The sequence below is a fragment of the Mesoplodon densirostris genome, chromosome 6 (assembly GCF_025265405.1).
Source record: "Mesoplodon densirostris isolate mMesDen1 chromosome 6, mMesDen1 primary haplotype, whole genome shotgun sequence".
NCBI classification, from domain to species: Eukaryota; Metazoa; Chordata; class Mammalia; order Artiodactyla; family Ziphiidae; genus Mesoplodon; species Mesoplodon densirostris.
Genome location: NC_082666.1, coordinates 76506085 through 76532057, shown reverse-complemented (window position 1 = coordinate 76532057; position 25973 = coordinate 76506085). Strand labels below are relative to the sequence as shown.

General features: G+C 39.8%; 1 protein-coding gene across 1 annotated transcript in view; it reads right to left on the bottom strand.

The window, feature by feature from the left end:
• The window catches only part of PIP5K1B (phosphatidylinositol-4-phosphate 5-kinase type 1 beta), a 214206-nt gene that overhangs the window by 100890 nt on the left and 87343 nt on the right, over window positions 1–25973 (bottom strand). Inside the window, exons 7-10 of the mRNA XM_060102269.1 lie at window positions 5952–6163; window positions 4253–4336; window positions 4081–4129; window positions 1194–1278 (exon numbers count right to left, since the gene is read on the bottom strand). Of these exons, the coding sequence (XP_059958252.1) occupies window positions 1194–1278; window positions 4081–4129; window positions 4253–4336; window positions 5952–6163 (430 nt within the window). The remainder of the gene's footprint in view (window positions 1–1193; window positions 1279–4080; window positions 4130–4252; window positions 4337–5951; window positions 6164–25973) is intronic.

Sequence of the window (25973 nt, the reverse complement as noted above, 5' to 3'; positions counted from 1 at the left end):
AATGTACATAATGTTATATGTCAATTATATCTCAATAAAGCTGGGGAAAAAAAGCCTTAAAAAAGAAAGTTTTTTACTTTCAAAAAACAAAAAACTCCAACAAATATTATAAGAAAAAAATCTGTCTTATATAAATACAAAATATGAACATTCTACTCTTTCAGTTTTTTGCATGTGGCTAAATTGTTATGAAATTGGACCACAAAATACCTAAATGATAAAATAACATAAGTAACAACAGGGTTATTTTTTCCTTTTCACATAGTTAAGAAATTTTCTACATAAATAATACACATACATTGTGGAAAATTTAATAAATATTGATGTAAAGAAAAAGAAAATGCCACACGATCTCATGGTTCGGAATAACCATTGTTAACTTTGGTTTTAGTTTGCTCTTCTTTTTTTATGTCCTTATGGTTTAAAGTTAGGGTATTGATTTGAGATCTTTCTTCTTTTTTAATGTAGGCATTTACAGTTATAAATTTCCCTCTGAGCACTGAATTTGCAGCATCCTCTAAGTTTTTGGAATGTGTATTTTCATTTCCATTCATCTCTAAGTTTTTCCTAATTTCACTGTGTTTTCTTCTTTTACCCATTGGTAGTTTGAGAGTGTGTTGTTTAATTTTCACATATTTGTGAATTTTCCAGTTTTCACTCTTTACTGATTCATTCCATTGTGATCAGAAAAGACACTTTGCGTGATTTCAATCTTTTAAAATCTATTGAAATGTGTTTTGAGTACTAACATATGGTCTATTCTGGAGAACACTCCATGAGAATAACTATTGTTAACATTTTTATATATCCCATGAGAATTTTGTTATGCATTTAGATGCAGACCAATAACTATATATATGTGAATGAAGCTGGCTATAAGGACTAAATGTACTTTTAATACATCATTTTTTATTTGTTGCATATTATTCCATTATTTAACTGTATCATAACATATTTAACCAATATATTATAGGGTCGGATATTTAGGCAGCTTATAATTTTTTCCAGCACAAAATTAGACTTTAATGATTACAGCATCAATAAATACCTGGCTAGGATACTTAACCATAATTACTAAGTGATTACCACTTTTGGGAGATAAATAGTTCCAACTCTTCCAATAAAAATCTTACAAAGTGAAGTCAGCCAGTAAGTGCTAAAGGTAAAAAAAAAGAAACTCACAAAAATCTTACCTTGAATTTTCTTGAAAACTCTGGAATTCATAAACTTTAGAAATCTGTCTGCATAAAAGCTTGGTCTATGAACCGAAACAGTGTCCTGAAAAGACAAATGAGGTACCAGAGGTTTACCTCTCAGACAGTTTGTTTCAAGCTAGAGGAAAGCTCTATGCAGTTGGCTCTCTGTTAGCCAATGTCCTTAACCAGAAGGTGTGGATGTTGGGAGCCACAAAAGAGTGATGCCCACGTGCTGTGTGCCCAGGAGCTGGGTTGGGGCAGGAAGCACAAGGCTCAATCTGAGCAAAGATTCCAGATACTCATGGTGAAACAGAGCATTAAGAGGGGCAGGGGTGAGATAGCAAAGACTCTGCTTCATAAACCCAAACAGCTGACCCTTGTTCCACTGTGTGCCATGAGGGGTTTTTAAATTCCATTTTTTAACATACAGGCAGCCAGTGTCTCAAGTGTCATCTGGAATAAAGACATATCACTTTCAGTCAGGAACAAAAACGGGGGACATAAAGAAGCAAAACAACCCTAAAGTAAGAGTGAGATACAGGGCAAAAAAAAAAAAAAAGTTTGCTGGTTTCACTTCCCAATAATAAGGTATGTAGACACCGGGAAGACTCCTAGGAGACAAGGCTGACTGATGACCCCTGTTATGTTCAATTATCTACTAATTAGATAGAGTTGAATTGAATTAAATTGTTAATTCTCTCATGCTTGGTAGGAGTCTTTAGGACTGAGGGGGCATTTTATTACAAGTCTAGGAAAGAAGATGGATGAAGGAGCTAATTCTGTATGTTTATTCAGTAGTCATTTATTTACTATCCAAGATACACATTCCTAAAAATAGTAAATTTGCTTATTTAGTGCTCCATTTTGATTTCAGGTTCATGGCGTCCAACAGGGAAACTTCTAAAAGTTTACGTTTAGATACTATAAAGTGTCTGTGATGGGTTTGGAAGAAAAAACACACACTGGACCAGAATCCAGAGACCCGGTTCTGGTGTTTCGTCTAATTTTAAAAAGCTGTGTGGTTCTGGGTAAAGACACTATCTCAGTGCCTCAGTCTTTTCATCTGTGAAACTGGGTGTTACATGAGGCATAAGGTAATTCTCTAATGATTGATTTACAAAGGACACAGTATGGAGAAACCCTCTTTGCCAAGTTAAAATGGTCCCCTAGACTATCAGTGATGCTGCAGATGTGGTGGAAAATTTCCCACTGGTTTGACATGCACTCTCCCCAGTATTCAGTCAGCTCCTGTTGGAAGTGGACACAAATTCACAAGTACCATCATTTAAAAATATGTAGGCTGCAAGATGATTAAAATTCTTGCTTTCCAAGAGAAGTTAGATTGTGGTTCTCCTCGGTATGAAGAAGCAGTGCTTAAAGAAAAGGCACTTTTGTAAAAAGACAAAAATAAGTCTTAATTATTGCCTATAATTACACAAATATATAATCAGCACAGAGATGATGATTATATATAAACAGAAGATATATCTTATTTAGACAAATGTAGGGGCTCCTTAGAAGCATCTGACCAATAGAGGACTAGGCCATACAGAGCACAAATCTCATTTGGTAACACAGAATTGAAATTGTGTCAATAAACAGAAGGAGAATGAAACAGAGGGTGTTTACTCTCTTTCCCTTCCATGTTCAAGGCATTAATGTAGTTGGTACGTTTCTCAGCTAGAAGGAAAAAAAATTAACCTACCATCTTGGCCTTTTCATAAAAAGAATCTTTGATTTGAATAATAAGCCTAAGTTTGATTCTCAGAAACAAACTTGTGAACCTGTTGTTTAAAAGTGCATTCTGATGAAGGTCCTTCCTTAGCCTGTGGACAAAATGCAGATCTTTCACGCTGAAAGGTTATTACCAGTCTTCCACAGAACTGAGAAAGTCGGTGTTCTTTTCCAAAAAAAGAAAAGAATAGCATCTATAATTTATCTTTGCTTCAAAGGAAAGCATCTGATAACATCTTAAAAAAATGTGTGAGCAAATCTTTGCCCAATATATTCTCTGGAAGTGTCACTTTGAGTTATTAACTGAGGGAAGCTGAGGCCATAAATGTTTTGTCAACAGCAGGAAGTTCAAATTTAACATCTAGATAGGAAGTCTCGTGTGTGTGCGCACGCGCACGTGCGCATGTGCATGTATATATATAGAGAGACAGAGGCTGCTCTTTGAAAACCGATGGTTTTCTTCAGTCATGCCACTTCTGGGTCCAAAAGACATCCTCATGTCAGTCAGCCTTTGTCCAACACAACTGAAAAAGTTTTCCCTTCCTATGTCCTTATTATGTTAGGCATCATGTTGAACACTACGGGGCATTATTTAATTTAACCCTCACATCAGCCTACGAGGCAGGTACGAGGTACTATTACTAGGCTTCTGCTACAAATGGGAAACCAGGCTAAGAGACGACAAGCAAGCAATGTGTCTGGGACACATGGCTAGTAAAGTGGTTTGAATGCAGAGTTCAAGCCCAGGGCCGTTTACCATCAAAGTAGGGTTCAAATCCCTCTGAAGCTTGGTCTTGGGACAACGTGAGTTCAAGTGCCCTACTGGTGTTCCCAGTGTCTATGAAAAGTCTCCTCCTTTTTCTCACCATCTCATAATGGTCCCTGCAGATTGCACATAAAAACGAGACCTCATTTTGTTTTCCTGGCCTCTACCTAGTCATCGGCTGGATGGCCTCTATTTGAAGAGCTATTCACATTTATGTTGTCTTTGTTCTTAGATTTGAACCAATCTGCTAGCCTGAGACTCTGAGTTTATAAAGATCTTTGTTTCCTTTCCTCTTCAAGTGACACGGCTTCCTAGACATACTTTGAAGTCTCTGAGAAATCAGAAAAATATACAGTTTAATAAGGAGCATGATAAATCACTTACCCCATCATAAACAAGAGCTTTCCAGGAATGTTCCAACTTTTTCATTAACCTAAACATAAACGGACAGAAAAATAAAAATAAGAATGTAAAATCACTCCCATTTGGTGAATTTTCAGAACCTTTTGTTGATTTATTTTGAAATAATAAAAGACTACTTCCCCAAATTTCTTACCTATATGATTGCAGAATATCAATAATGCCCATAAATAAAAGTAGCTTTTCTCCCTTATGGCTTTTAGCTGGAATGCCTCCCATTCTGTGAATAGAGCAAAAGAGAAAAAATTTATATGAATAGGAAGTTAAAAATCATTTCTAATAAATAGACTGTAAATGAAAATGGGCAGTCTCTAAGATTCCTGGACTCTCTCTCCCTTCATCTTTTTTTTTTTTGCTTCAGCTAAAGTCTTCCTGGGAATCCAGAATGATGTACCTCCCCTGAAGGAGAATAACACCATAGCTGTCAATTCTGAAGAGCTGGATGGGAAGAATTCAATTAAAAAATCATTCCTGGGCTTCCCTGGTGGCGCAGTGCTTGAGAGTCCGCCTGCTGATGCAGGGGACGCGGGTTCGTGCCCCGGTCCAGGCAGATCCCACATGCCGCGGAGCGGCTGGGCCCGTGAGTCATGGCTGCTGAGCCTGCGCGTCCAGAGCCTGTGCTCCGCAACGGGAGAGGCCACAACAGTAAGAGGCCCGCGTATCGCAAAAAAACCCAAAAAACCAAAAAACAAAAAACCCAAAAAATCATTCCTACTTTAAAACCAAGAGCAAGAATTTTGAAGTATTTCAAAATATTGCTCATCAAAAATGCAACACTTTTATATATTTACCGTGAGATTTTTAAATAAAATATAGAACAGCACAAAGAAAAAATATATAAAGAATCCATTCCTAGGATGCAAAGATAAACACTATCAACATTTGGTACATCTTTCCTGTGTGTGTGTATATTTATTAATACACAAAAGCTATTATTTAATTTATCATGTTTTATAACCTGAATTTTTCACTTGCTAAATGATGAACATTTCTTCATATTCAGTGCTAATGTGCTTTTAATGGCTGTATAGTACTTCACTATACTGACACAGAATAATTTGTTTAATCAGTTATTGGACATTTAGAAGAGCTCTATTTGAAGAGCTATTTGAATTTATAGGAAGGATTAAAAAATCTTTAATATGTATGAATTTCCTTCATAAAAGTGAAATGTGCCTGTGATTTAGTCATTGTTGAAGAATCTTACAAGGCAGGCACTTACAGTCAAGGAAAATGATTTCTTTCTTTCAGTCTCCTTGCTCAGCTAAGTACACACACGTGACACAACCAAAGAAAATTAGTGAAATGGTTGACTGTAATTGTTTCTGTTAGTCAATATGCACTTTTACACATGCAAACTAATCCTGCAGCTACTATCACATCTTGTTGAAGCAAGAGATCATATCTGCCAGGGTATAGGACTAGGACAACAGAATCCTCTTACGCACATAAAAAGCTCTGAATTGCAGACATAATTTCTAGCATGTATTTGCCTAAATACATGTTTATTCAAATTCAAAGAATATTCACCCTGTTTGTGGTGGATGTTTTGAATATGTAGTAAATAAGGATAAAAACATTTTTAGCCATTGTTAAAAAAATGGAGCCATTTGAAAAAAGAAACCATGTGGGTGAAAGAATGATAATAACTCGAAAAACTGCCACTCATCTAGTTATCCGTGGATGAAGGGAAATAAGCCTGGCTTAATCCACTTTAGCACCAGGTAGGAATCTATTCCTAAAGAGCCACCATGAAGGGAACATGCTTGCATTTAACTACCCAATGACGCTGGCTGCCACGATCAAGGAAATGTGTGGGCAGGCGTTGCACTTACGTGTCCGGGTTCTCTGTGATGATCCCGTCTCCTGATTTCCCTGGACCCTGAATGGATTCCATTGCTGTTGAGTAGAGGACCTTTTGCATCCCAGACCGCTTAGCATCAGGCACATTTTGTGAAATTTCCTCTTCTTTCTCTTTGAGGGAATGGTCCAAGATGTGGATTCCCAGCAAAAGGCTATAGTCCATGATCTTGAAGCTTTCCAGCACCTGAGTAAGGAAAAGAACAAGGAGGCCCATCACCCAAATGGCTTGTAAATCTCATCTGCGCACAATCAGAGAGATACGCAGACATGCAGCTCTTGCTTACCTCCCAGAGGGTGGCTGATAGAGGAAAAATCAAAATAAAAACATTTGAGGTTACGATTAGGTCATGTGCAGTAAGGATTATCACCATGGCTCTGAGGTGATATTTTTATGTAAATATAGAATAAGCACATCTTTCCTCAGCACTCCATTAATGTTTCACCAATAGCGTTTATTGAACACTTTCCATGTGCCAGGTGCTAAATGGTTCATTTGGATTCAATCCTCACAACTCTCTGAGCTAGGTGCTATTATTATCTCTGTATTACAGATGAAAAAAATGAGACACAGAGAGAGATATAATTTGCTCAATATCACACAGCTCAAAACTCACACTGCCGGGATTTGAACCCAGGCAGTCAACTCCAGCATCTTAGGTACTAGAGGAGAGACACCAACAACCAATGGTCTCTACAAGCCTGTATACCCTCCTCAGCACGAAGACTCAGCTGGAATGGGCTTTTGTCTGAAATCTGTTCTCATAAACTTTCATCTTCCTAGAGTTTAGTGGTCTCCTTTTCAAAGCTTGTCTTTCAAAGTTCGGTTCCCTGCAGCGAGTCTTTTTTAAATGTATGGTCTCAACAAAGAACAGGACTCACTGTTTAATTATCCACTCAGCAAACAGTGGGAAAGAGAAGGAATTAAAAGTAGCTGGATGCAGCCAGACAAAGGAGATAGCAATGCTCTGACAGGAAAACGACGGAGACACGGTCGAGATGCAAGACAGGCAGTCAACATGGCTTCCGAGTGTGGGTAAGTCGTTGACACTCAGGACTCTTCAAGTGAGGAAGAGTGTTCAGGAGGGGTTCAGGAAAATGGGGTGTCTTCCTCTATGATAAAGCTCTTTTCCTAATAGTTTGTCTATGATTCTCTTCCTACAACAGGTTTTTTGTTTTGTTTTGTTTTTTTAACACCTTGGCATTTTTCACACAAAGTTACTCAGGAAATCAAAACAGCCCAGAAAGACCAGTTTGCACAGCAGAATAGCTGTCTCTGAACCAACGAGATAAGCTATCACTGTACCCTAGCTAGGAAACGCCTTTGAAGATCAGAGTCTATAGATAATTGTTTAACCAGGGATTGAATATGTACCCAGAATATCTTACACTTCTCATTCTCCCTCAGCCCAAGTGCTTTTGATCGGGTTATACTTCTGAAAACAGAAATCATAAAAAGCCAACAAAAATATCACTGTACTTCTAGCCTGCTTACTAGTGCCCTTTTGGTGTGTCCCGATTCCTTTAAAAGTTCTGGGTTGTGGGTACCCAGGAGCACAGCTTGGATGTTCAGCAGGAAAAGGTTGGCTGACACAGAAATTCTGGTCAATGGGCTATAAAATAATGGCTTCACGATCTGCCAGAGGGAACAGTCCTGTGTTCAATGGGTGAAAGTCACAGCCTTGTGCCCTGCACAGCCCAAAGTGCCCATTGGTAAATGTTCCCCCACAAAGCAGTGGACTGGTTTCAAAAGCAAATTCTAATCAGTCCCTGTGACAATATTGTAAATGTTCCTAACAGGCATCTAGAGTAGTGAAAACTGAAAGGCACTCGTGGACACCATATTTGTTTCATTTTTCTCTGTAAACCATCCATATAATAGTCTTGTTAATAAGCTTTCTTTATACAATACTTTTTCTTATAATTTCTTATAATACTTTTTGAATGCATGATTCAACATGAACTGTTCCATTTGTACTTAGAGTCTCCTTTCTTGCCCAAGGACAATCCAAAGAGAACATGTGCATTTTATAAGGAATATGAAGTCAGGCTGTGGTCCAACTTCAACTAGTAGACAAGGCAAGAAATGATTTCATTGCTTTAAGTGGTCAAATATTAGTCTGGGTTTATTTAAAAAACATACAAACCAAAACTTAGAGAACTAAGAAAAAGTTACAAATAAATTTTCAACAGAGATTAGTTTCCTCTGTACTTTTAAACTGGATTGCCAGCAACCCTGAAGGGGCTTCATTGTCCTCAGAGGGCCAGGCTTCTACTTTCTGAGTGAAAGCCTAAAAAAAAGGATAAATTTTATTCCTATTGTGTGGAAAGTTGAGCATGATATTTGGATTTGGGGTTAGGGAAAGTCACCATCCATAAAAAATGGTAAGGAAGAAAACGATAAATATATAGACATATATTTTAAATCAAATTCCCAAACTTGTGTAATGAAAAATTGCGGGAACAGATTTTAGTCACGTGCACTGCAGATTTGCATCAATTATGAACAAAATAGCTCTGTTATTCATATCCTCTCAGATCTTTAATGAAAGGAATCGATACATCTGCCAAATCTTAACATGCGAGCATTGAGAGGGTGCAACATCCTGCAACATAACAGACACCAGTCTAATCAGTCACTCAGGCGCAGGTTTTCTCCCAGAATGTTGGCCTGACCTCACTGTTGCTAGTGGATCCTGTACCTATGCATTTGCTATGCAAAACACAGTTGCAAGGCAAATACAGGTGCTTTCCCATCTAGCTTGGGCAAGACCTTACTCCAGGAAAGATCCACAGATACATGTAAAACTGAAAGCAAGCTGAAATACCATAATGCTTTTTACCGTCAGAGCCAGATTATTTTTTCTCTTCTTTCTCAAGGACTATTTTTAAGTCAGTAATAATATTGGAATGTGGGATAAAAGTCAATGTTAAAGCAGCTGCTACAAAATCCTGAAGATGTGATCAAAACTATCTTTTTCTGACAGAAACAGACTCACAGACTTAGAGAACAAGCTTAAGGTTACCAGGGAGGAAGGGTAGTGGGGAGGGATAGTTAGGGAGTTTGGGATTGACATGTACACACTGCTATATTTAAAAAGGATAACCAACAAGGACCTACTGTGTAGCAGAGGGAACTCTGCTCAATATTATGTAACAACCTAAACAGGAAAACAATTTGAAAAAGAATAGATACATGTATATGTATAACTGAATCACTTTGCTGTATACCTGAAACTAACACAACATTGTTAATCAACTATACTCCAATACAAAATAAAAAGTTAAAAAAACTATCTTTTTCTGAAATAAAGCATATCCTCTAGGCTCTCATGGCTGGCAACGCATCAGGTATGCTCTCATTCACATATGATTTCTGTAGACTTGGTGACCTAACGTGGGAGATGTCCTAACTTAGAATGACAGGCACTGCTATCCTCTTTTCGCAGCCAAAGGTCATAAAGAGTGGCCAGTCTTTTTCCTTTTCCATCTCTGTGCCATAGCCCTTAGCCCTCTGCTAGAAGGAGCCAGAATGGCTGCATGGTAGTAAAGACACTGTGCTCTGGGGCCAGGTGGCCTCGTTGGACTCATGGGTCCCCCATTGGTTTGTCCTTGAGCAGAGTATGTAACCTTTCTGGGCCTGGCATCCTCATCTGTAAAATAGAAATAACAGGGACACCTACCTCACAGAGTTAGTATGAAGATTAGTTCATCCACATCAAGTCTTAGGATAGTCATGGCATACAGAAAGCACCCAATAAATACTACTTTTACTTGTCATCCTTGTTCTCTTCCACCTGTAGAATCCATCACTGCTGACCACCCCCCACTGGAACCTCCACTCATCCTCAGCTACTGGGGCCCACCTTCTCTTGGTTCTTTGCCTTCCTATTTGTTTTTCCCACTTTTTTCTTCTATGCCCTAAAAATATTCACCAGACTTCTCTCTTCAACTCTTCTCTTTTTCTGCTTTTTGGTAGTGATGTTCATTTACTCTTTTTCTTTGGAAAAAACAAGTTGAGTGTCAAGTCTGTTCCAGGCACCCTGGAAGCTGCCAGACCTTCAGGAGTAAGTAAAACAGACAATGACACCATCCTCAAAATTACACAAGCTTGAACCACAGGTTGGAATAAGGCCTGGAAGGAAAAATCAGGGTGCTGTGGAGATACCCCACAAAAGGGGGACATACTTTTGACTGAAGGGTATCAATAGTGTAGGTGAGGGTTGATGGTACTTGAATGAGGTGGTAGCAGAGGAGCTCAAGGGAGACGTGGATAGATTTAAGAATCTTTTAGGGGTAGATTCCAACTATTATTGCTCTACAGACAATTCCTAAAATGTTACCTTTAGTCCAAGCTCACTCCTAACCTCCAGTCCTGTACATTTCCCATAGCCTTCTGGACGTTTCTAAACTTCTGTATACTTTCCCCCAAAAGGAGTTCTTTCTCACTTTTTCTCTCTTACCTGAAATCATTCTAATGTGGATTTCAGACTCCATGACTCTTTTTCCTTTCATTAAGTTGCCCAATCCAGCAGCTTCTATAATCAAAATGATCCTCCTTGCTAAAGCTTTGATTTCAACTTCCCTTTTTTCCCTTTCTGATTCATTCCTGACACCTTTACTTGACCAGGTGATATCACCTCTCAAAGGCTGTAGTCTCTCACCATTGTTCAAGTGACACTGAAGGTCCTTGCTACCGTGGCCCCAGCCAACATCTCTCTGTTATTTCATACCTGTCTAGAGATACCTCCCAGGCTAGTCAAACAGAAATCCCTTAATTACCCCAAAATGTGCCCTGAAGAGGTAAGGTGAACAGCTCAGGTTGTCTCTTCTAGAAGGTCCTTATTCAAATCACACTGGTTTTTCAAAGTCTATCTCAATTCTTAGCTCCATGAAGACTATACTCATGATCTACACAAAATATTAGGAAAATACCTCCTCTCTGAAAACCCAAGCACATTATCAGTGCCCCTCTATGGAATAAAATTTGACCCTCGGTTTATCTATACTTTTCCTATCATGCACATAGGCTGCTCTGCTCACCAAAGACTTGTTTTACTTTGTGCTCCCTGCTGTACACTCTGATCACAGCAGAAATGTGCATTTGTTATACTGCTTTCCCTGTGAGCAAGCAAGTGAAAAAGAAAATATTCAGCAGCAAAAAATGTATAGCAATACATCTTATATCTCAAATATAAGAACTTAGATTCTCCGCTTCACAATTACAATGCGTGTGAAAAATCTTCAGCACTGAAAGCATTTACTGTGCTTCTGTGGTCTGTTGTCAGAAAAAAATACAGCTAATAGCCTACAGTATTTTCAAACGTTCCCACACCAGAGGTATTTATACGCACTGTGTCAGGGACAAAAATCAAGCTGTTATTTAGAGACTCTGAATTCACTGTTCAGTAGGCACGCAACTAAATGGCAGATAAAAGGCAAGCTTGTTGGCTATAAACTAGTCTGAGCTTGGAAGCTGGTAAGATCATCACATTTCTTTTTAGGAAGACTTTGCAAAAAGAGCATGTCACAGGCTGGGTCAACTTCAAAGACCCTTTAACTATCCAAGAGTGCTTGGTGCTGAGTTTAAGATGGAGGCTCTGTTCTGAAACACATCTTAGGGTTTCCTTAGCATTCCTGTCCTCCGTTTCTCTGTTTTTCCAATCTGTAAGGAATGTGAAGTTAAGTTGGCATAAGACTGAGAAAGGAAAATCACCAGAGAAGTCCAAAAGACTGTTGAAGAACAGCACCAGAAGATATTAAGAGTGGCAAAAATAATTGAAGTCATCTGTAAGCGATGCTTTATGCGAAGTGGAGAAAGAAGGATGGTGATTCTAGGAGGAAAAAGATGCTCTTTAATCAGATCTTAGGCAAGGTTTCTAATGACTTCCCCTGTCACGGGGGCTTTTATGAAAATTAATCCATTCATTAAATATTTTACTGAGCACCTGTTATGTGCTCAGCACTCTCTTGTTTAGAAATCCTTTGAGCATTCTAGCTAATGTGTGATAAAACAAGAACATTGCCATTTTACAACCCCTAATGAATTAATGGATCTAGTCAGTGGTCAGCAATGCCTCTAACATCACAGAAAGAAAGGCATTCTGACACTATGTGCCTCCAGATGGGAGGAGAGAGCACTAACAATAAAGTCAAACCTAAATCTGACCAAACCTCTAGATCCAACAACCAATCTACAGGAAAAAAAAAGGGGGTGGGAGAGAGGCACATATTAAAAGAAATTATAGGGATGTAATCAACAAAATCTGGACAATGGAATAAAGAAACCAATTTCTTCAACGAATATCCACAATGAAAAAATAAGTGACCAGGGTGAGAGGTGGGGGGTGGATCCTATTTAAATCCTGATCCAAACTATAAAACAAGGTTTTATTTCTGACACAACTAGAAATTTGGACACTGACTAGTAAGAATTGTTAATTTTGTAAAGGTATGATAAAGAGGTTCTAGTTACTTTAAAAAAATGAGTCCTTAGTTTTTAGGGACTCTTACTAAAATATATTTGAGCAAAATGATGTGATGTTTGGAATGTGCTTCAAATTCTATGGGGGGTTGGAAGTGGGCTGAAACAAGATTGGCTACAAGTTGAAAACTGTTGAAGCTGGGTACAGAGTACATGGGTGTGCATTATAATATTCTGTCCACTTTTGCATATGTTTGAATTTTTCAAAACATAAAGTTTAATATACTGCTTTGAAATACTTAGATGAAATGTATTCATATACCTGTTTAGAGTTAACTTACCACTACCTCTGCTAATGACAGGCAAGAGATGGCACAGATAAAAATAAAAAATTATTTGGGATCTTAACTAAAATAATTAAAGCAGAAAAGTTGCTATGTTCTACACTCATCTCACCTGATCATTCTTTGATGAAAGATCTAAAGAACAACCAAATTAACAAGATGTGGAGCTGACAGAAGATGTATCAAGGGCCCTGAGTAATTTTCCAACTGGCCTTGTCTAGTCCTTGAATAAAGAGCAAATGACTGGGCTTCCCTGGTGGCGCACTGGATAAGAATCTGCCTGCCAATGCAGGGGACATGGGTTCGATCCCTGGTCCAGGAAGATCCCACATGCCGCAGAGCAACTAAGCCCATGCGCCACAACTACTGAGCCTGAACTCTAGAGCCCGCGAGCCACAACTACTGAAGCCCACGCGCCTAGAGCCCGTGCTCCACAACAAGAGAAGCCACCTCAATGAGAAGCCCACACACCTCAACGAGAAGCCCACACACCTCAACAAAGACCCAGTGCAGCCAAAAATAAAAAAAATTTTTTTTAAAAAGAGTAAATGACTGGCTAAAACATTTGTGTTAATTCAATGATACGACACAATTCAAAACAGTATCCTGAACATTTTATACAAATAGACATTCTTGGACCCATTGGTTTAGGGTAAAATGAATCCAAGGGTCTGCCATTTCCCCCCAAAGTAGGCTCCTTGGAGTACAGCTCCAGAATTACTCGCATGTGCAAGCCCAGTTAAAGCTAAACGTTGTTTTATAATTTAATTTAATTTCCTCAACACAGCTCAGAGTGTTCTTTGCTAATATAATAAAGAGAAAAAACAGGCTGTGACGAGCCATACAATTTTGGCTGGTAAAGCAGACTGAAATAAATATTCAATCCTTAGCCTAGTGATGGCAATAATATGTTTTTCATTGTGTCTAACGTGGTGATTTAGAATTCTGAGCTGTGCTTGATTACCTTGTACACAGGCTTTTTTGCTCACTTAAAAAGCTTAAAGTAATAGAAGTATACCTTAGAGGCACTAGAAATAGTCATTTATTATTTTAAAACCTCTATCTATCTATCTATCTATGAAAAGATATATGAATGAATAATATATATATTCATCATCTTCTACATTAGATGGATTATGGATCTTTTTCTTTATAGACACTTCGTTTCTACACATAAATATGTCTTAATAAATTATTTGTAAACACATTTAAAAGTAACACATTAAAATTGTCAGGTACTTCCCATTTTATCTTTTGGTTTGCTTTGCCATAAGTAATTTGCTTCACTGTGGCTTGACTGGTGGGACAGTTGAGAGCCTGGGGCTGTCCAAGCTGTCCAGTGAGACTCAGAGGCCACACGTGGCACAAGTTTCCACATCCACTTCAATGTATGAGGTGCAGTTCCTGAATCTTCCACACTGTCTACTACAGTCCACCTGCTGTGGTGAACTGCCTCTCTGGGTAAAGAGGAAAAAAGTCCTCTTCCCTCCCCTCTTCACTTTCCCTCCCCTCTTCACTTTACTCTAATAAACAAAGAAAGCAAAGAAGAATGGGGTAATCTGTCCACAATAAATAAGACCTCAGTGGTTTGGCTTTATGGTTTAAACACTAGGCTTCTTTGAGGCGAGGGCCATATCCTATTCATTTTTATCCCTCCCACAGACTTAGCACAGAGCCTTTTGCAGAGCGAGAATTTAAACTATTTGTTGAATGACATGTAATTAATTTGGTAGGAAGGGAAGGTACAATTTGTCAACCAAGATTCCTGTGGTGGTTTGAAGCCAGAAAAATCGAGCCAAACCATGCTCTGAGATCATAAAAGGTTCCACAGGGCAGGAACAATCTGAAGTCTGGCAAAGTCATCATTTGTACGGAAAAACTTACAATTTACGAAGAACAAGTACCTACCCATGGGGTAAGTTTTAAGAAGTGACAGAAAACCCAGGTTGTGGGAGCCTTCACTAGAAATGAATTCTTTGGGGTCTTGAGGTATTTTGATTTATTTAAGAAACAATTATGGTCAAAATTAAAGAGAGCATAGGATGGTAGCTCAATGCCACATCCCACATAGCATGAGAGTGATGGTTTGAGGTGGAAGTAGAATATAGTAAGTGGAGGGCCCTGTAGCAATGTTCTAGTCTCTGTATGTCAAGATGTGATCAATACCCTACATTTTCAATGGTGTGTATCTAAAAAGATGGAGTGATAAAAGAGGGTCAATCTACACCAGTCCTCAGGGGGAGTTCAACTTTGAATAAGAAGACTATTGAAATTGAGACGTGACTATTTAAACCCGAAAAGACTGAAATATTATTAATTGGTAGGACTGTGGATTTTAGTGAGCAAGAGTAGTCATGGAAAATTAAGAGACTCAATTTTCCCTACACATCTGAGTGGACAGAATAAACTTGCAACCCAGAATCACTGCTTTCTCTGCTCCTTGAGAATAGGTTGTTGACATATTTTCTGAAATTGCTAATAATCTAGAAAAAGTTCTACAGCTCTTTCATAAAGAGGAAATCAGAGACTGGCAGATTTCTATCTCCAGAGAATGTCCATTATCATCTGAAGCCAGATTACCAGGTTCTTGTGAAAACACAGTAAACAATGAGTTGGTATCTAGAATGGTTTGTTTTTGGAAAAGCTGAAGTTGACTGAACACGGGCAAAGTTTACAAATGAGGTCTTCATGTGGAGGAATGAAGAGAGGAAGTCAACAATATCGGACTCTAGCCAGGCTCACTCTCAGGCTGGATGAGGATATTTTAAATAAACATTAGGTTTTAACTTCCCTGCATCTCTAATAGCTACGGACAACTAATATATCCAATGGACTGTGTATCCCTTTTAAAATAGTTTTTTTAAGTATACATGTAGAGAAGTGCACAGATGTATCCTTTTGTTTATAAAAAGTTGAAATTTAGGGCTTCCCTGGTGGTGCAGTGGTTAAGAATCTGCCTGCCAATGAAGGGGACATGGGTTCAAGCCCTGGTCCGGGAAGATCCCACATGCTATGGAGCAAATAAGCCCGTGCGCCACAACTACTGAGCCTGTGCTCTAGAGCCCGCGAGCCACAACTACTGAAAGCCGTGTGCCACAACTACTGAAGCCTGCACACCTAGAGCCCGTGCTCCACAACAAGAGAAGCCACCGTGGTGAGAAGCCCACGCACCACAACGAAGAGAAGCCTCAGCTCGCTGCAACTAGAGAAAGCCCGCACACAGCAACGAAGACCCAACGCAGCCAAAAATAAAAGTAAAAATAAATAAATTTTTAAAAGTTGAAATATAATATATACATTCACTAATAACAGATTGTCCTTGGCCATTTCACTCTTTTGAGGGAAGGGAGAAATTCTCCTGTGGAGATTTTCTACCTCACAGTATAGAAGTGCAGAATTTCGAGGAACAGAAGTGAGGAGAGAGTAGTTATCCTTTCTGGATTGAAATAACTAAATTAAGGTATGTCTCTGAAGGAAGAACAATGGTGACATCAAAGGGACAGTCACTTGCAGGAGAGAGGAGGCATATGAAACTGCTGATAGGGCCAGGGATGAAGAGCTGTGTACGTGAGCCCAAGCCTCTCAGAAGCCAGAATGTGCTGAGCGTTTTGGAAAGAACTAGAACCAGTGCGTGGCCCAAGAAGTACCTTGCCTTTCACAAGGCAGTCATGTAGGCCCTACTCCTCCATAACGTGGGTACTCAGTAAATGGGCACTGTTGAATGAATACAATAAAGCCCTATAAAAATCAAACAGATTTCCCCCTTTAAAAGTGTTTCCACAGGGCATATTTCTGAACCATTTTCTAAACTTTGTAACATTTTCCCAGACCCTGGAAACTCTCAAATACTTCTTAAGTCTCTGGAACTCAGTCTCTTACTAGATTCCAGAAGTTTCTCCTACGCTATGGAGGTTCAGCTCTGTTTTGTAAGTTGCTGGGGTCTGCCACCCCTCTGTCTCCCATGGGCTTGGGTATTTACAACCCTGCTCTAATTCACATGGTCATCTGTGTGACAGACTTACACTGGCACCCACAACCGGATCCACCCCGGCCAACCTCACAGCCTTTCCAGACACATCTTCAAAGCCAGGGTTGCTGCTGCTGTCATGTCCCCCGCGGCCACTTCCCCTTCCTGCTCTACCTCTTTGCTCTGCTTTCCCAGGATTCCCGCAGGGGAGGAGGATATGGCCATGGGGACATTTCCTTCCCTTTGCTCCCTGCCCTCAGATACTCTGTGAGTCCTCCTATTTGGGACCTACAGTGACCTCACCTCTAGACCTAAGGTCATCGACAAAATCAAAGACAGGTAGGTTCTATTCACACAAAAGCAGGAAACCCTCACATACTATTTTTATTTCATAAAGGCCAAAGACTTTAGTTTCCTTTGACTGGAATTATTGTATATTTATATTTATATGTGACAAATTACTTAAAATGAAAGTTAACTAGACACATTACCACCACCACACCTTAGGAAATATGTGAGTTCTCTCATCTTTAGGCACTATTTCTTATGAGAAAAAAGATAAAGGAGTTTTAAAGGAGTTGAGGAAGGTATTTCCAGTCTCCCATTTCCATTCTTTTCGGTAGAAATTTTTATATTGTTCCATTTGGCTTGAAGTGAGCGTTAAAAAAACAACTACTGGCTCGATAATCCTTCAATTTCTGGAGTTAATGAGAATTCTCAAAAGCTGCTCACACAGGATTCAACAGCCCACATCGCGTCCCCAGTCTCCCTCTCCACCGGATTGGAAAAACAATCAACTCCACTGTAACCATCACATTTCTCAGAAAGAAGTTTTGCTTTTAAGTTAAAAGGATTTCATGTGCACACATGTTGGTAACAGTTGGCAAGTGTCAATGGGCTTGATTATGCTTTTCATTAAAGTTTCAAAACTAAATGTTTGGATTACTAATTTTACTTTGTGTTCCTCAGTCACTTGGCACGATTTTCCTCTCTCCCTCCTTCCTTGAAGTAGGTTGTGAGACTTCATTAACTCTTTGCCTTGTCCAAACCAAGTTCTCTACTTTGACGGAGCCCTTTCTTAACCCCTACAGCACCTTCTCCCCAGCTCTGTGTCAGCGCTAGAAAACCAGTCATCGGGCACTTCCAGTCCACCCTGTCTGCGTCCATCCAAGTTATTACTTAACACTTTCATTTCCATAGACTTTCCTCCATTATACCTACACGCCCCTTAAGGAGAGTGCACAGATGAAAGAACCTGGGTTTTAGAACCAAAGAGACCTGGGTGGAAATCCTGGCTCCAGCACTATAAGCTCTGCAGGCCTGGGGAAGCTGAACCTCTCCTGGGTCCCCGCTTCGTCTGTCAAAATGGAATCATGGCACTCACTCTGCAGGGCTGTTGTGAGGATTAGTGAGACAATCTATCTGAAATGTCAAGCACTGCCTGGCTCAGAGCAAATGTTAAAGGAAACAACCTATGGATGGACTGAGCCTTGGAAATGAGTCCTTACCATCCATAAAATCATGTATTGGGTACTATATTGCGCATAGGTATTTCATGACTATATACCATGTATGATGTGTTTTAAATGCTGTTACTTTGGTATCTACAGGTTATATCTAAGATAGAATGCTCCCTCTACCCAAAACTGGAATAGCTGTTTTGATATATTGAGAATTACTTGTCTGGCTCAAATTGAGGTATCTCTTGCTGAGTAGAAAGTCAGGCGTGAACAACAACATAGAAGAGTATTTGGATTTTGGCAGCTACCCTGAAATTCTCTGGTACTGACCAACTTGTCCCTTCTGTTACTGCGGTGGCAGCTCCTGCCCATCACCCACCTGCATGAGAGATGAAGAGCAGTGAGTGCCAAAGCTGGACAAACATCAGCCCCGTTCCAGGACTGATGAACAGCTGTGTCATTCAGATAGTCTTAAATGGGGACACCAGTCACCACCTAAATAAATAACTGAGTGGACTGAGTGGTCAGCACAGTTGCGATTGACTAATTTAGTGGTCATTAACAGATGCTGGCCAGGTGAGCAATACAATGGTACTTCAAACCATTATCCTCCAATTCACAACACTGATATGATGATTAACTCTGGTACTATTTTGTATCAAACCATGGGTACACTATTAACAAACCTTGCTCTTATTATGTTTATTGATTAGGTAAGATTTATAATTTCAAAAATGTTGTTGTTGGGACTTCCCTGGTGGTCCAGTGGTTATGAGTCCTCCTTCCAATGCAGGAGATGCGGGTTCGATCCCTGGTCGGGGAACTAAGATCCCACATACCACGGGGCAGCTAAGCCCGTGCGCCACAACTAGAGAGAAGCTTGCACGCCGCAAAAGATCCCTCGTGCTGCAACTAAGACCCGACATAGCCAAATAAATAAACATTAAAAAAAAATGTTGTTGTTATCTCTTAGGCTTCATCAAAAGACTAACACTGAGACAACTGCTATTCTGTTAAGTGATTTGAAGGGTAGGAAAATGAAATCACACAATTCCTGTTCTCCTAGAGAGCAGATTTTAGTAGGCAAACATAAAACGTGCACCCACGTAATTACAATACAATATAGAAATACCAATGGCTATAGAATAGAGTTAGATCAAGTGCTATGAGCTTCTAAAGTCTCATAGAAATGATTATTATTAGTGCTAACGTCTTATACCTCAGGTGTCTCTTTCTCAGGAATCCCTACCAATTGCATTAAGACCCACAGACATACGATCAGCCATTAGACTTAATTGTAAGCTCTTTTGTTTCATTGTCACCACTCTTTACCCCCAAACTACTACTTTTTTGGATTTATCTTTTACTTTGGTGAAGTATATACTTAAGCTATTTTTTTAACAACAGACTTAAATATACACCTATCAGAATGGCTAACATAAAAAGTATAGTGATGACATGGGACTTCCCTGGTGGTGCAGTGGTTAAGAATCTGCCTGTCAATGCAGGGGATGCGGGTTCGATCCCTGGTCTGGGAAGATCCCACATGCCGCAGAGCAACTAAGCCCGTGTGCCACAACTACGAAGCCTGCACTCTTGAGCCCGCAAACCACAACTACTGAGCCTGTGCACCACAACGAAGAGTAGCCCCGGCCCGCCGCAACTAGAGAAAGCCTGCATGCAGCAACAAAGACCCGATACAGCGCCGCCCCAAAAAATATGCGTGTGTGTGTGTGTGTGTATAGATACATAGTGATGACAGCAAATACTGGTGGGGATGAAAAGCAACTAGATCACTCATACATTGCTGATGGGAAGCAAAATGGTACAGCCACTCTGGAAAAGAGTTTAGCAGTTTCTTCCAAAACTAAACATGTGCTTACCATACAACACAGAAGCTGCACTTGGGCATTCATACCAGAGAAATGAAAACTTGTGCTTATGCAGAAATCCTTATGAAAATATTCATAGCAGCTTCATTTATAATAGTCAAAAACTACAGAAAACCCACATGTCATTCAATGGGTGGATGCTTAAACTGTGGTATATCCATACCATGAAACATAACTCAGCAATAAAAGGGGTAAACTACCAATACACAAAATAACTTGGATGGATCACAGGGTATTATGCTGAGTGAAAAAAGCCAATCTCAGAGGTTACACACCATATGATTCCTGAAACGACAAAATTATAGAGACGGAAAACAGATTGGTGGTTGCAAGGGACTGGGGAGGGGTGGGATGGGAGGGAGGTGTCTGTGGCCACATATAAAAGGGGAGCAGGAGGGATCTTTGTGGAAGAACTGTTCTATATTTGACTGTGGTGGTTACATAAATACACATGTGCATAAACGATATATATACATACCCATGCACACATACAAATGAGTGCATGTAAAACTGGTGAAATCTGAAAAAGATCCCTGAATTGTACCCATGTCAATTTCCTAGTTGTAATATTGTACTAAGGTCCTATAAGATATTACTGCTGGGAAAACTAGGTGAAGAGTATATGAGATCTCTCTGTATTTTTTTTCTTCCAACTGCATGTGAATCTACAATTATCTCAAAATAAATTTTTTTTTATAAAAGAAGATTTAGAGGTAGGAAGTTTTTTAAAGTCCTTGCATATGTGATGCCTTCATTTCCAGTCTCACAGGGAAATCTGGCTTGGCTAGACACAGACATCTATGTCCAAGATCATTTCCTCTCAGACCAGAGCACAGAAGGCATTGTTCCACTGTTTCTCAGAAACTTCATGATTTTCTTTTTTTTTTTAAACTCATTGCCCTTTAAAAATTCTTTTTTAATTAATTTATTTATTTATATTTTAGTTTTGGCTGCGTTGTGTCTTTGTTGCTGCGCGTGGGCTTTCTCTAGTTGAGGGGAGCAGGGGCTTCTCTTAGTTGTAGCGTGCAGGCTTCTCATTGCGGTGGCTTCCCTTGTTGCGGAGCATGAGCTCTAGGCGTGCGGGCTTCAGTAGTTGTGGCACATGGGCTCAGTAGCTGTGGCTCACGGGCTCTAGAGCACAGGCTCAGTAGTTGTGGCGCACGGGCTTAGTTGCTCCACAGCTTGTGGGATCTTCCCCGACCAGGGCTCAAACCCGTGTCCCCTGCATTGGCAGGCAGATTCTTAACAACTGCGCTACCAGGGAAGTCCTATAATTCTTCCTAGCTCAAACAATCTTGGACTCTGTAAGTTGGTTTTATTTACTTATTTTTTTCCACCAACTTTATCTTTGCTTTATGTTGGTATTACAATGTTATCAAAATAACTAATAAGAGATAGCAAAACTCATAACTTAAAACAATGGAGCAAATAAAATATATCATGGGATTATAGTGTTTTAAAGATATAATTTGCAAAACAGTGCATTTATCTATATCTATTTTGGGAAGTAATCTTTCAGTGTCTGGAACAGAGATGTGGAGTCAGTGATATCCTTGTCCCCTTCCCATGTTTTAGCTGAAGTCTAAAAACAAACTCCAATTCCTTACTGATAAAGGAAATAGCTTAAATATAAGTGCTGTCATCAGTAAGAGATGTACATCTTTTTTCTATTAGGTCTGAAACATTTTTTCCTCCTTAAAGATAACTGGAAGGCAACCAATACATATGAAAAAAGAAAAGAACCTGTCTAAACTAAATGCAAAAAAATTAATGCTAAAGAAATTTATAGCTATGGGGTAAGCACTAACATTATGCTAAATTAAGTATTATAGAAAATAACCTGCATTGTAACCCATACAAACATGCCTATAGCTGAGAAGAATCTGATCTACAAATTTAGAGCTTGCCATACATAGTTAGGATGAAATCCCAGTTTGCACATCAAAAAGTCTCAGTATTTTTAAGACCGGTTTCATTAATATTTCATTAATATTAATATTTATGATGACAGACATTTGTGTGAAAAAGGAAAATTGGTTCCACACCACATAAAAATTAATAAACTTGCTGCTCAACAAAAAAAATAATGTTAAATAAGTCATTTAGGTCATTAATTATCAAGACTGTCTGATATGACTCCCACATGAAGGAATAAGAACTATTTGAATTGCAAACACAAGTTCTCACTAATATACTTTATCAATGTCATGTCCCCAGAATTATCAACAAATATTGTAGGATGTAATAATTTATCAAATTAATTAAATGATATGAGACATTTTAGATTTCTCATAAATAAGTTATGCCAGAGAAGAAATAATTCTAGTAAATTTAAAATGCACACAAAATAGTTCCCAATTGTTCTTCCAAAATTAATACATAAATTTCAAGTCAACTTTAATTTCATAATCTTATAATATGTACTGAGTGTACACAATAAGCCAGGTACGCAGCTGCAGAGAGGTATAAGGAATGAGCTTTGGCCTTTGAGACATTTACAGTCTAGCTAGGGAGACTGGATATACACCCAAAGGAGACAAGGATCAGTATTAAATAAAATAAAGTCTAATGACTATTTACAATACTGTTTCTATGGGAAAATAATTGAAAGATAAAAATACTTTTTTTACACAAATGACTTTTAACATGGGGACAATCAATACAGTTTCTAAAAAAAATCCCAAGTGATTCAAAAGGGAGATCATCTGCTTTATTAAATTCTCAATGCTATATGTGGCAGGCATTGCAGTGAAACTGGATACTTCTTCCAAAATACGCAGAACTTAAAAAACAGCTAGATGTACAAAAGTCACCAAAGATAGATTTTTTTTTGGAAGTGTGACTAAACCTGTCTCCCTCTATCATCAGATAGTTTATTCCCTTGCTCGAATATGTATTTCTGTTTTTCTTTTCTTTTTAAAATATATTTATTTTATGTATTTATTTTTGGCTGCATTTGGTCTTCATTGCTGCGTGCAGGCTTTCTCTAGTTGTGGTGAGCGGGGGCTACTTTTCATTGCGGTGTGCAGGCTTCTCATCACAGTGGTTTCTCTTGTTGTGGAGCATGGGCTCTAGGCATGCGGGCTTCAGCAGTTGTGGCTCACGGGCACAGGCTCAGTAGTTGTGGCTCATGGGCTTAGCTGCTCTGCGGCATGTGGGATCTTCCCTGAGCAGGGATTGAACCTGTGTCTCCTGCATTGACAGGTGGATTCTTAACCACTGCACCACCAGAGAAGTCCCTCGAATATGTGTTTCAATGAACAGTTACTAAGTACTGACTAAGCACCAGGCAATGAAGATAACAAAGACTTTAAGGTTTGATCCTCATGCTCAAGGATCTACATGTGAATAAATAAAATAGTATGTTAAATCCCACAAAAGAGGTCAGCCCCAGAGGCTTGGGGAATCGCAGCATGGTGGTCTTCACGGAAGAGATGAGTAGGAGGGGGACAGGTAAAGGAGAGAAAGGAAGAATGGTCCAGGGGACTGAGACATGTATTAAAAGACCAGCACCTTTAGAGAACATGTCCAGTAGATCAGAATGGCTGGAGAGTACAGATGCTCTGGGGAGAGGGGAGAGAGAAGGCTGAAGAAGGAAGCTGAAGGAGCATCCGGAGAAGTGGCAAGGAACAGATCGGGAAGGATCTGAATGTTGCAAGCTGGGAAGTAAGTATGGCTCTGGCCCAAAGGCAGTAGTGGACCTCCACTAGAGGATCTTCAGGAACTGGTGGTCTTCTGATCTGAGGAGCACTTTGGCAGCAGCATTAGGGCTATGCTGAAAGGCAGTGATAGTGAAAACTAGTAAAGAGGCTACTGCAAAACTCCAGGTGAGGAAGGGTCTCAATAAGGGCTGTGGCTGTGCATCTGGAGAGGAGGGGGCAGATCCAAGAGTTATTGAGGAGACAGACTGGAGAGGACATGGTGATTTACTGAGTGTGGGGAAAGAGAACAAGAACGAAGGTTGGAAAGAGTAGCTTCAGGGTACTGATGTGGGCAACTGGCTTCATGCTGATCATGTTCCCCAGGCCAGGGAAGACAGGCAGAGGAACAGGCTGTGGGAAGATAATGGAGTACCTGCGAAGACCAGTTTTCACATAGGATGTGTCTCTCAGCTTGTCACATGGGACCACAGGGGATGGTTTGAATAAATCCTACTTCCTGTTTTTGATGGCAAGTGACCTGTGACGTCCTGGCGGTACTTTCTGCTGACATAACTCTTACCCTGGGCCAAGTTCTCTTATGGGTGTAGATGGCTGTCATAGCAGGCAGAGGAAATGCTTCCAGAAAGGGAACCCAGTTATTCACATGTCCATTTTCCCCAGACATAGCCTACAGGGAACAGCAATGTGGGACCCAGGGAGAACCCAAGATCTGGATCCCTGCTTTTGGAAAGAGCCCTTTGTCTGAATCCTGTGGGCAAGTGGCCTCGGCAGGGTTGAAGGATAAAGTGCGCTCCGTTCCCTAGAAGAGTTCTAAGAGTTCTAAGTGGACAGCGTGCCATGTGGAGGAGTTGGTAGGGATGGGCCAGCACAGGGGGACAGGCTTACAGGCAAGGGCCCGAGGCTGGGCTGGGGAAGCTGGGGAAAAGGATTCGGGGGCTGCTCAAAGGGCGCAGGGGAAGATGGCATTTGTCAAGAGGGCTCACTGTGGGTTGAGGCGGCCCAGGCTGTTTTGGATGCAGAGTCCAGAAGCAGCAGCTCTGATGGGGAGTCAGGGAAGTAGGCTGTGGGGAGCAGGGCACAATGCATGCAGGTCAGGCTGGGTCAATGAGTCAGGCAGGTATCTTCCGGTCAGCAGTCACGCAAGGGAAATGGAGTCCTGGGGTCTGAGACGTCACACCGAAATATGAAAGAGGTGGGGGCAGGAAGCAAGAAGTCGGCAGCAAGAGGTGAGGAGGCTTATCGTTTCTATCTGGGAACAGCAGAAAAGCTGAGGTCCAAAGGTCTGGGATTCCTGGCTTTTCCACCTCTAAGCCCTTAAGAGGATCTGGCACCAGCAGAAACGGTCTTTGGACATTCTTTGGTTCCTGATTGCATTTCTCTCCTACCTCACATGTTCCTTTACTATTAACTGTTGCAACACCAAACAACTCTAGTTCTTGGAACATGTTATGCCATTTCATGCTTAGCTTATATTATTTTCTCTTCCTAGAAATATGCTTCTACTTCTTTGCCTACCTGGAGAACTCTTCTCCTTCTTCAGAACCAAGCTATGATGTTACCTACTCTGATTCCTAAAATGCTTTAGAATATTATCATTGCACTTAATATTCTGAATGGCAATTGATTAAAAATAGAACCTGCTGTATAAAAAATAAATAAAATTCAAAAATTCATATTATTTATAAAGATAAATAATAAATAATTATAATTTATAATAATAAGTGTAAGTATTTATAAATATATATTATATTGGCTTTATCATTTATAAAATAATGTCACCTATACCATCTAATTTAATCATCACAATGCTCCTGGGACATAAGATGAGCTTAGATATTAAGGAAAAATTGTGGTTTAGAGAGGTTATGACTTGTCAAATATCATACAGCTTATCAGTGGAAGATCTAATATCCAGGCATCCAGACACCTGACCTTCCTTCATTTCTCCCTCCCTCCCTCCACCCTAACCTTATTTCTGTCTTAAAGATCTTGCTACCGCTGAGATGATGAATTGACATCAGAATTGATTGAAATTTCTTGCTGAGAAAATGTTTATTACATATTAATAAATCACATTGGTTGATGCTTCAAAAAAATTTTCAAAAAAATAAAAATAAAAACAGAGGTCATTCACCTCATGTTGGCACACAGGAGGCCTGCGATACATGTCTGATGAGTGAGTAAAAGGATGCATCCTAATATGGGTGTAGCTCACCTTTCTTTGGCTGGGCTGGTGACACAGTAATCC